The following is a 12,194-nucleotide window of genomic DNA, read 5'->3' on the forward strand; positions in this document are numbered from 1 at the left end:
GCGACCGGAGCGCTCTGATCTGATTTGCAGGATTGGAACAAGGCGAACGATAACCATAACTGGAATAACTGCAACAGTAATTTGAATTTGGCATGCACCGGAGGGAACGAGAGCGCTGCAAATTGTGTACATATTTTGTCTCTGTCTGTTTCCGGTCGCCTGCCATTGTGTGCGTTTGCTTGAGCTTGTGCCTGTGTGTGTGTGAGTGTGGGTGTATTTCGTGTAAATAAATGCAGTGCAAAACAGAAACAGCAACATCAGAAGAAACAGGAATAACAAGCGAAATGGCAAAAAGTGCAGTTAAGCGTGGAAATTGCATTAAAAATTGAGCAAAAAAATTGCGAAAACAAAAGGCGGCGAAAAGACTAAAAACGGAACAAACAAAGACGCAAAACGAAACGCTGAAGTTAACGAGCGCTAAAAAGCAAAAAAGAAAAAAGAAAACAATACATAAAAAAACAACAAAAATCGAGCAAAAGCCACCAAAAAGACAGACACACCAACACACAGAAAGACAAAAAGAGTAAAGTTTTGATTGAAATTTTCACTGTGCTTTCATCCATTCGGGATTGTGTAAATTTCTGATTAAGCAACAAGACACCATCAACAAAAACGTGCGGCGCGAAACGTAAAATAATATTCCCCGAAAGGATTCCAATTAACTCAATTTGATTCAGCGCAACTTTGGCATCAAATAAAATATCAAATATCGCAGAACTTCTCTAATCGAGCAACAAATCACTTTGCAGTTCGAGTTACCTTTCATTTGTCATGACAGTTCGGGCCTACATTCTGCTATATTTTTTATTGTTTATGCACAACAAGATCGCCGCTTGCGGTGCCCCCAGCCATAAACACACCTAACTGATAGCTCTTACACAAAATTGAGCCGTGAACACTGAATTCAAGTGCGAGTGAGTCGTGCAGTAAAAGTCAAAGTCAGCAGTAAGCAGTCAGCAGTCAGCCCCACCTAACGTCCACACAAAACACCCCGAGAACTCGGGTCGTTGACAAAGTAACGCATTTAGTGATAAGGACGAAACGACTTGCTGGCAAAATGAGCAGCCAAACCAGGAGCAAAAGGAGCTGGAGCAGCAGGAGCAGGAGGAGCATCAGCAGCAGCAGCAGGAGCAGCACGAAGATGGCCCAACTATTGCTCCTTATCGGCATCGCAGTCGCATCTTGTTTGCCGGGTAAGTGTCAACAGCAGTCCCTGTCTCCTTGTCTCCTGTTTCCTGTTGTCTGTTAGCATCCAGGACTTATCAGCCAGCGCCCGGAATTAATGCAAATATTTAACGTCCTTTTTTATGGATTTGTCGTCGTCATGCCCTCATGTCCCTTACTACCCTACCCGACTACAGCCTACATCCCACAACCTACGTCCCCACATCGAGGTCCTGTCATAATAACGAGCTCCACTGCCATGGAGACGGAGCATGAGCCGTTCTCCACTTGACATGACTTGTAAATGACTTTCGATTAAGTTGTCACATTAGCATTAATCTCGAGCTCCAAGGAGCAGCCATCTTAGAGCCCATTGAAGTTCAATCAAGTTGTCTGGCAATCCCTCACTTTTTCTCAAAGTCTCCCCCCCTTTGGAGAAGAAACGTGCTAATGAGCCGTAAGCCGATGAGTTCAATCTCTTTTTGAACATTTTCCGCAGGAGTTCAGAGGTGATCTAGGTCAGCGGGTAGTCAGCATGTAATTGAAATATAATTACTCGCGTGAAAGCAGCTTAAATCGTTCAGCCTTTAAACTCATATATATTCATTATTTCATTAACAATTCAGCTCTTTACAGCATCGCTGGTGAATTTTAAATGCGGGCAAGCGCAACAACAGGCATCGTTTTAATAAATATTACGGCTTGTTATTAATATGCATTCGCCATTATCCTGAATGTTGTTTTCTCACAAGTGTAATCCCATAATCGTATGGGATCAGGGAAAGGGGCTTGAGGCAATTACTGAAACCAATTGGTTTTAAATGTAAGTGGGCATTCCATCACTTTTCTCCAACAATTGGTTTGTGCCAACGCACCACCCTGCTCCCCATTCATTGCAAATTTCGAATTGAAGGCAAGTTCACATGGGGATTACGTATACGCAGCGTTAGCTCACCCATAAAAGCATTTTGGACATGCAAAACAATGGGGCAACGTAAATGATAGTTTTGTTTGGCTTGTTTTTCGGCGAGCATTTCTTTCTTTTATTTGGCCATCACAAATTAGCAGATGGGACCAACGTTTGTCATTTGATTTCGGTCGCACGGTTCGAAGTCCCCTTCATTTCATTTGGCTTTGTTTCAGTTCGCCTCTTTTGACTCGCAATATTTTGATTTCACATTTACGGCAGCAAATTCGAATTGGGGGCTCTATTTGTGTTTATTTTTTGTCTTTGCTCTCTGTTTGCTCTCCATTTGTATTGTTTTGCTAATTCGAACTATTTGAAATGTTTTCGGGTTTTTGGGGTCCTGACGAGAAAACTGGGAGCACTCACAACATTTGTTGTTTACCCAGTGAACATTTCTAATATTGCTGTTTGTTTGCTTTCGCCTCTAATACGGCACCGAAAATAGTTAATGCGAAATTAATTTCCGAATTGAAGCGGGGCTATAAATAAAACATTCGCTTTGATTGGAACGAGTTTTTCCTTTCATGTTCTCCGCTTTTATGGCAGCGACAAAAATTGGTCTCAATAAAAATTTACGTTTCATAAAATTTATTATGTATGCAATACAATGGCCGTAACACACAGCGGGATGCAGGGGAGCAATGAAATTGTCGACGGTCAAATCAAAGCAGGAATGACCAAAAAACAACAAGGAAATGAACGACTTTATATGCAGGATAATGGCCAGGACATCATGGTGCTGCGAACTTCACACGTATGTCTGTGTCTGTTTCCCTCTCTTTTTGTGGCACTCAAGTAGGCGGAAATTTATTACCGCTCTGAATGAGTGAGTGTGCGTGTGTGTCTGAGGGGATCCGAAAATCCTTGCACCATTCTGCCATTCTGCCACTTGAACTTCGGACAACTATTCGACTTTATTCGAAATCATTGACCAAATTCTTAAGTAATCAAACTGAAAGTTTTCCTCTATCTCAACTGTGGCCGATAAGAGCTTTCCACTCGCCCAGATAAATACAAATCATGCAAACTGGCCAAAAAAAACCAGCAGAGCAAAAAGTTCAACATGACTTTTCAATTTTGGAATGTGTTTAATGGGCTCCGATGTCCGGAGTATTCCGTATCATTCTATCACATGTGCGAGTGCCTGCAAACAGCTGACTGTTAATGGAAATTGAAGCCATATCACTCTTAGCCGATGAAATCGGAAAAGTTTAGATCGGAAAAGTTAAGCTCCAATACAACTTGGTTGGCCACTTTTAATGAGCCACTAAAATAATGCAAGCCACGATTAATCAAAACAGTTTGGTTAAATCGAAATTTCGACATAAAAGGTTATAGTTTTTACAACTCAAAAAGATCAAATAAAACGAATAATGAATGGAAACATTCTGGGTTAAATGTCTGCCAGCTTAATGACAAAAAGTATTTGCACAACAAAGGTACAACTTTTAATGTGTATAGTATTATACTGTGGTTAGGACTCGAGTAAACGAAAATCGTTACAACTATTCTCTGCAAAGAAATAAATCGTTGTCACGTGTGTGCTACAATTAAGGAAAATCGCGACGTGCGGAAGAATGCGGGGAAATGGGGAAAAATATGGTGAAAATTGTCGCCAGAGGTTGTCAAGGTAGCGAGCACGTAATGAAAATATTGCGAACAATGTAAATACCCACACATTCATATATATGTATATATATGTATATATCCTCGTGAGGTCGGTGCGTTTGTATGCGACGCCTGATTGCAAACAGCTTCCTGTTGCGGCACGCGCCTAATTAAATTAAAGAACGCAACATTTCGAGCTCAATTGCGGATGCAGATGAGAATGGGGAATAGAACTGAACGGCATCAGGAGAACAAGGACAACAGCTCCCCGGCAGCTTAATCCGCAAACAAAGCAAGTGTAAGGAGGGATCCCAGCGGGAGTTTTGGGGCTTGCCATGTGTCCTGTCATCGATTTCCCAGTTTTCTGTTCCTGCTCAACTCAAGGCCCAAAGCATATTTTCGCCTGGCAAAATTATGCACAAATTTTTCAACCGTAGCTGCTGCTTCTGTGTGCGTTTCTGTGCAAGTGTGTGTGTATGTGTGTTGGCAAACAAAGTCGGGCAAATATGTGCATACACACCCACAGGAGTTGTGGGTGGTGGTTCCACCCCCCTGCCCAGAACTCTTCATGCTTTTCTAATGCAAAATAAGCCAAAAAACACAGCAAAGGCCAAAGGAAGCATCTATCCAGCTGCCAGTCATCGTCTCATCCAACTACTGCGTCCTCCACCCCTCTCAACTTGTCAAACTTTCATGCACACAGAAATTATAGTGGGTTTATTTCATATCTATGTCGATTTAAATATTTAAAAATTAATTTTACTATTTAAAGTATTATTCTTTCCCATTCTATTTATTTTTGTTTGCCTGAAATCAGACAAGCTTTAAGGACTTGGAGCATTTTTCCTAGTGTCCCCATTGCGTTACCCAATTTCACTGCGCTCCTCTAAATTTTCGCACAGATTAAGAATTTTTCCAGCTGCAGTTGAAGTCGAGTCGACCGAGTTGAGTTGTTGTTATGGGTTCTTTTTTCCGCACTGCTTGTTGCATGGCCAAGGGGCAGCCGACGCTGAGGGGTAAGCCCGGTGGCAGGGTGCTGGGTCATGGTCGTAATGCCCCCGATTCCCTTGCCCGAAAGTCATTTGGCAGCAAACAACATTCATTATGCATGCATTTTAAATTGTAAATTTCACTACCTTGCATTCAGGCAACCTCTTTGCCGCCCGGCTGCCAAATGGATTTGGTGGCAGCCACAGGCAGAGCTCCTGTTCCGGCTTTTCGGCTCCTCGTTCCGGCTAAGATGCTGTCAGCTTTGGACCGGGCTAAGACCCACTGATGCGCTTGATGAGCTTTTGGCCATATTGTTTGAATTTTTACCAACTCAGAGGCTTAGAGCATCGTGTCTTAAGTCGCTTGTTCCCCCTGGGATCCCTTCGTTGGCATTTGCCAAGAATAATACTGGCAAATTCAATTGGGGCAGCTAGGGTCAAAATAAATCAAAACTTTCCACCGGTTAATCTTGTTAAACTTCCACACAATTTTAGTCATTACAAGACCAACTTATATTTGTTAATGAGTTGATCATTTTCATGCAGTGAACCGAGCTCTTGAGCTAATTGGATTAAATTAGTTGCAGGATCGGCATTCTGACAACAATTTGTGGCCATTTAAAGTGGCCCTAAAACTTCACTGCTTATAAAGTATTATGTGGAGACGAGGAACCAGCCAAATTGAATATCTCCTTTCAAAATTGCCATGACAACTGAGCGCAGTGGGGGAAAGTTGAGCGGCAGAGCCACCGAAAAGTTTGTGGCGCCTGGAAACTTTTGTCTGTATGTGCGCCATAGGATTTTGGGGCATAGATCAAAAACGCAAAAAGGGGTTAGGTTAGAGGCTCAGACCAGGGCTCAAGCCCGGTCTGATGGCGATGATGGAGATGACGATAATGGGCATTCAGGCAAATAGGCAAATCCGTATGAAAGCAGGGACCAAAACGACGGTCCAGACAGGTTGCCATTGTTGGCAAGTGGCAACAAAGTCAGGCAAACAAAATCCGGTCCGAGAGAGGAGATATATCTCTGTCTATTGACTCCGGACTCCTGCCCGGGGGCCTCCTGCCCCTACTCCATTAACACACTCCACTCGCATGCCAAAGCCTTTTGGGTCAGAAACTTTTCAAATACCTAATCCCCATGCCAGTGGTGGTGGCAAGGAGAAGGAGCCAAGGCACAGGCTTAGCTATCCGTTTCAACCTGATTATAAATAGAAAATTGTCCGCTTTCTTGGGGGTCAAACGTGTGTGGCGAGTCCTGAACGGTTTCACCGTAAGTCTGTCGTCTAAGCTGATTCTCAGCTCTATTAATAGCTGATTGGCTCAGGGTTCGGGCCACCTGCACCTGACGACTGCCGGCAGTCATATTGATTCGGTTATGACAGCGGCCGTGTGCCACCTGATCCACCTTACCCGAATCTAAGTGGAAAACCCTGTTGTTTGTCGTTGCTCCACCGGAAAAGCTTAAAGAGTTTTCTCCGAACCGCCTGCTCTACCTTTCGGTGTTTTTGGCTAAAAGTTTTCGCATTTCCCCAAACGAGCCAGCTCGCATGCGTCTTTCGACCACGACAGTGGAAATCTATTTGGGGGAATTCAAACTATTTGGCGTGCCGGCCCGCCCAAAAACCAGTGTAAATTGTTGTCGGCAGCCACATGAAAGAAAGGACTTAGATAATTGAAACTGCGAGCCCCGAGGTTGCCCCGGCAATGTCCGACCGAACTGTTCTCCGCAGTATCAGTAAAAATTAACGAGGCTTTCCCGCCTTTCCCCGTTGCGTTGCTCCAAAAGTTGGCACAGATAAGGCCAGAAGAACAAAGTGGCAACTGGAAATTGGTAAGCCAGATGAATGCACCTGAAAAAATATCAGACCCACTCCGTTTTTAAAACCTTGTTTCAGAGCATGAAATCGGATAAAACCAATTTATGAAGATTAGTTATTTAAGAAAATGTATCAATAATATTCCCCATCTGCAATATGAATCCTCGTTCGCATATTTTGTCCGTGTAGCTCGTAAAGCTAAAACCAATCGATATTGCCCTGCGTCGCGTCACGTCACAGCCAAGTGAAAGCAAATAAATCACAATATCTTGTGGCGGCGGCCAAGTCGCCAGTCGCTTGAGGTGAGTCCTTGACCGCAGGACACGGGATGCGTGGACGGGGAAGTTCGGGGCAGTTCGGATGGCGGATGGCAGCGCGTCAAGTTATCAAATGATTTATTTACGAGCCCGCCAGGCAAACAAACAAGCCCGTGAGGAGTCTAGATTTTGCGGAAGGGGACAGGCAAACGACAATTTGCCGAAAAAACCCAGTGTGTGGAAAATGTCACAGGCTCCGCCGCAAGTTCAAAACTCTTGAACCCCGGATGTCAGCCAGGAATTATAGCCAACTTGCTCCTGGAGAAGGACACTTTAAGCGTGCTGTTTTAATAAACTTGTCAAACAAATCGAACCGAAACCAATGGCCAGATGCTGCTCCTCCGCCTTCTAAAACTCACTGATTGTCCGCCTGTCACAGCAGCATATTTCACAAAATGAAATTTAATCATTCTAAAAGCCATTGAAAATTGACAAAAGGACAACTGGTGTCCAATACTGCCGCTTGCTCTCCCCTCACTCTTCTGCTCACTGTCTGTTCTACAAATCTCTTAGGCAGGACTCTAAATCTCTGCCTTGGAGCCAGCCTCTTGATGTTTATGAATATAAATTAAGATGTCCTCCTCCCACACATTAATTCATTTTATAGTCTTAAATTGAAAAAGTAATTCTCGGGCCACTGGCACGGCCGCCCAACATCCAACACCCAACGCAATTTGCGGCAGAAACCACAGAAATTTATGTTTTAGCCAGGTGAGCGTTTGGAGGAGCTGCGATTCGAGTGCGAGTCGAGCGCGCGCACATACAATAATTTTCAATTTAAAGGTAATTTTAACCCAAACTCACACACACACACACACACAATGTGGCATGTGAGTACTGAAACAGCAGCAGCCAGCAGCATTTCGGCCATAACTTAACTTACAACAAGTTTCAATAAGCCATAGGTGGAAGGCCCTTTTCGGCCACCTGGCTGTGTCCTGTTTCCTTCCTTCCACTTCCTCCGAAAAGGGCGCTCCAGTGTGTGTGTGTTGGCAAAGTGGATTTAGCCATAAAATGGCAATGTGCCGCAGCAGCAGCGACTACGGCGAAAAAGCACAACAAAGTTAAATGCAGTTGATTTTTGTTGCCCGTGGCGCTCCTGGCGAAATAGCCAGGCAAGGCGAAGGAGATTTTTGAAGTAACCGCAATTCATATTTCATACTGCCGTTGGCCATAAAAAGGGCTGAAAAGAGCAAACGGCTGGAATAGCGTGAAGAAAATGAAAATGACGCAAGACGCCAGGCAGGACCTTCTCCTGGCCCTCTGACACCCTACTGACTTCACTTGACTCCTGGCACTCCTAGCAACTAGCAATCCAGGCACCACCACCACCATCACCACCACCACCACAGTCGCCACGCGAGGATCTCGAGGGTTAAGCGAACGGAGCGAAGGTGGTGCAAAGTGTTTGCAAAGTAATTTCCGTTTCCTGCTCGCCTCGAGTGGCAGGCGAACATCCTTGCCCGTCGCGCTGCGAACCGCTCCGCAAAATGCAAAAGCCGGTGGAGGATTACGCCTGGCGCGCTCATTAAATTGCCGTTTCAGCACATGCATAAACAGACCGAACAGACTTGTCACTCCTGACCAAACCGCACTAAGCACCTAAGCAGCACCCATTGCAGAGAATGCCACCCGAAAGCAGCCAAACCAACTTAACCATCCCAACCAACTGAACCGCCCAGTGGTGCTCGGCCATCCGACTTGGACACTTTAATCCCGAACGGCACTCAGACGGTGAATGGCGACGTAAGTCCATAAAATCCAGAAGCGGAAGCAAATGCGCTGCATGTGAAGTGCATTCGAAACGTGCTTCTCGACTGGATTTCGGGTTCGAAAACCATTTAAATTCCAGTTGAAATGCAGACACAACATGCAGACCCGAAAATCAATAGCCCAATGGCAAAGAAAGCTGGTGCACCCAACTGGGGCACCAAATGAGGAACCAAACTAATATTTTCCATCTAACAAGAAAGGAAAAGTGTTGAGGACTATTAGGGCAAAGAGGATACCTGCTGAAGAGCAGGAATCCATTGTCTAATTTGGTAAAAAGTGAAAGTAAGCTACATAATCTATCTAGGATATACAGTTTCTTGCTCCTTAGGTTTTCCAACTTTAAGCTAAAATAGAGTTTCAAAAGCTATTGGCTGTGAAATATGGTAGTTCGTTTCAATAACTTTGGGGCCAAACATCGATCGATATATCCGTGCAACTTTACGTAACCCAATCAAACAGGAATCAGCCACATCAAAAAGTCGTTTGAGAAAAGTTATTTTTTTAGCGCCGCAAAGAGGGCACTTGATTATGCAATTATAGGGGTGTTCACAGGGCAGAATCACTGCGTGTGTGTGTGTGTGTTGGTGTATATGTATACATAAAAATAAACTCGTTTGTCAGCGACAGCAGCAGCTGCGGAAGTGGCAGGGCTCGCATTCAGTTAATTTGATTATGCGGCCAAACAAAAGTAATCATAATAATCCGAAAATAATAATGGAAACGGAAGGCAGCAAACAAACAGTGGTAGCGGCAAAAACTCCATTAACTCATAACTATTAACAACTACAGCAACCGACAACTCGTAAACAACGGCGAAACTTATAATGGACACATGTACGGGCCAGTTGCCAGCACACACACCATACACACTCACGAATGAAACTACAAAACCGCATTACACACGGGCACACGAACAATGGCGCAGGCTCACAACCACAGGCTCATTATCCTTTTTAATAAAGCTTATCAATGCCAGGACATGCGAGCTGCCAGCAACAGCAGCAGCAGGAACACCATCGGGGCGGCAGGAGGAGTACCAGTCGGCCAGCCAATTATCCCGACTCACACTCTCACACTTGCACACTCACACTTAAACGCTCGCACTATCCTGGCCAAGGGATCCTGTGACAAGACTCCTCCGGTGACAAGAGCAACGGCACTGGCAGCAACAACACATTAACAATGCCAGCGACAACAACAGCAACCAGCAACGAACAACGATGAGAACGACAAACAGTAAATTCAAAGATAATTTATTATAGCGACACCTGTAATTACCATGAGCCATAAAATAATACCCACACATGCATCTTCCACAGGAATCAGCAATCCATGTGTGCATGTGTGTGTGTCTGTGTGTGATGTCCCCCAGTAGAGATTAATTGTGGACTCCACTGGTGGAGGTATTGGGACAGTCAATCCCCTTGCCCCCTCTTTTTTCGTGTGTGGCTGCCATCTTAATCAGCACACACACGGAAAACTAAATATGAAATTGCCACATTTAATTGTGTTGCGGCAACAAACACACAAACACACACTTAAATATAGGTAACCATTTCATTTGACTTTTGAACTTTGTGTCAATCTTATGGCTCTTTGCTTCTAATAACTTCTTCAAAAGGGGAGGGGGTACGAATTTAGAACTTTTTTTATGTGAGAAATTATTATAATTTTTTGTCAGTTAACGTTATTCTTATTTATTATTATTTAAAACTGTATTGTATTAAGAAAGCTAATATCGTAAGTGAAAGTCACTTGTATGGTGACACTTTCATTTGTAACAATGTTTTTTTTGGACGTGCCGAGGTTACAGCCAGTGTTTTAAGGGTATTCCCCGACCTGCTCAGCTTGTGGAATCCCCTTTAGTTTTTTATTGTTTCTGCCCCAAGCTGGCTACACTTTAATCTTGTTCAGCGCACCGCAACAAACGCACGTACATATTTTATATTTATGCCCGTGTTTGTCCGACTGTCTCTCTAACTGACTGACTGGCAAGCGACACCCCACCCGCACCCTTTCTGTGGCACCCCCGCCAGTGGAGCCAGTGTAGCCAATGGATGCCATGGATCCCGTGACTTGTAGGTATTTTGTGGTCGTCGGTGCGGCATGAAACTATGTAACAACAAACAGCACTTTGGGGAGCAACCAGAACCAGAACCAGCATAGAGCACAGAGCACACAAATGCACACAGGGCGCATACTTGTTCTCGCACAATACGCTTATCCTTTCGTTGTTTTTGCCCGATCCTGTGGAGACCCCGCACCATCGTTGATTGATGTGCTTTTGGCCTGGCTCTAGCCTTAGTGTGGCGCGGTTTCTCATTTTATTGCTTGTCGCTTTTTATTTCGTTTTGGCCTTTGTCTACGGTTTAGTTGTCCTGCTCCATTCCGGAACCCGTCGTCCTGCTCCGTTCCGTTTTCGTGAGCCGTTGCGCAGTGCAAGTTTCCGTAATCGCATACGTCAGAAATTATGTTCTTTCGCCATTTGAAATGACAACAATTTCCTCCCGCAGTCGTGTCACGTCACTTCGTCCTCGGGTGCGAAAAATCTTTTCAGTTGAAAAGCGTTGGAGGTGTATCCATCCTGACTGACTGGGGAAACACTATCAACCGACTGCCTGCCCGGATATCTTTTTAATTACACTAAAACGTGCCGAATCCCGAATGGAGGTCACTTGGGCTAACGAGCGCCAGTCGCACTCCCTGAAAATATCCTTTCTCCGTGAACAAGGACCCATCCGTCACACGTGCAAAACGGATCTGCAGGGGGCTGAAGTTGGTTCAAAAAAAAAAGAGGAGTAGGACACACTAATCCGATTAGTTTGGCTTGACATCCTGTGACGGCAGAGTGAAGCCCCCAGTTCCCCGTCTCGGTCCAAAGGATACTCCGGCTCATTCATTCATTTCATTCAAATGTGACAAGCCGACAAAATCCAAAAAACTAAAAGAAAAAGTCCCAGACAACAAAAGTGGAATAATTAAAAACAACGAAAAAGCGTGAAAGCGGAGAAATAAATTTATCCCGGCAAACATTTCTCCCGAAATGGGTCGACATGGCAACTGGATTTGCCCAGACAAACGGGCACATTTTGATGGCAATTTTTGCGCATGCTGTGTGAGATTAAAGGAAGTGCATCGGATGCATCGGACCATATAGCCGCCACATAGATGTCCTCTATTCATTTCGCCGCTTTATGGCCATGCTCTTAAGCGGCAACCTTTCGCTCATGCTGCCCAAGAGCGGTTATTTTATCACATAATATTTTATTTTAACGGCAATAAAGCGTAATTTAATGAGCCTATAAAATGAAAATACATTAGACCGGGTGAACCCAGTCGTGCAGGCGCTTCTCGTTGCTACGTTAGCATCCTTGTAAGGAAGGACTACCTGCGAGCAGGCGACCTCCCCCATCATCTGTGGGCCATCTGTCAGCGTGGCTCATTTTTATGCCAAATTAAATGTCTTTCAGCTCGACCGAGATTTTTGCCTTTTCCTAGAACAGGGATCTTCACAGGGAGAAATATTTTAGGTATATTCAATTATTATTTTACAT

General features: G+C 44.5%; 1 protein-coding gene across 7 annotated transcripts in view; it reads left to right on the plus strand.

Moving 5' to 3' along the window:
- Positions 1-229: 229 nt before the first annotated feature.
- LOC6607264 (kin of IRRE-like protein 1) overlaps positions 230-12,194 on the plus strand; it is a 70,303-nt gene continuing 58,338 nt past the window's right edge. For all 7 annotated transcript variants that reach the window (XM_032721512.1, XM_032721513.1, XM_032721514.1 and 4 more), the window contains exon 1: positions 230-1,193. In XM_032721512.1, the coding sequence (XP_032577403.1) occupies positions 1,058-1,193 (136 nt within the window). In that variant the 5' untranslated portion in view covers positions 230-1,057. The remainder of the gene's footprint in view (positions 1,194-12,194) is intronic.

This window comes from Drosophila sechellia, chromosome 3R, assembly GCF_004382195.2.
Source record: "Drosophila sechellia strain sech25 chromosome 3R, ASM438219v1, whole genome shotgun sequence".
NCBI lineage: Eukaryota > Metazoa > Arthropoda > Insecta > Diptera > Drosophilidae > Drosophila > Drosophila sechellia.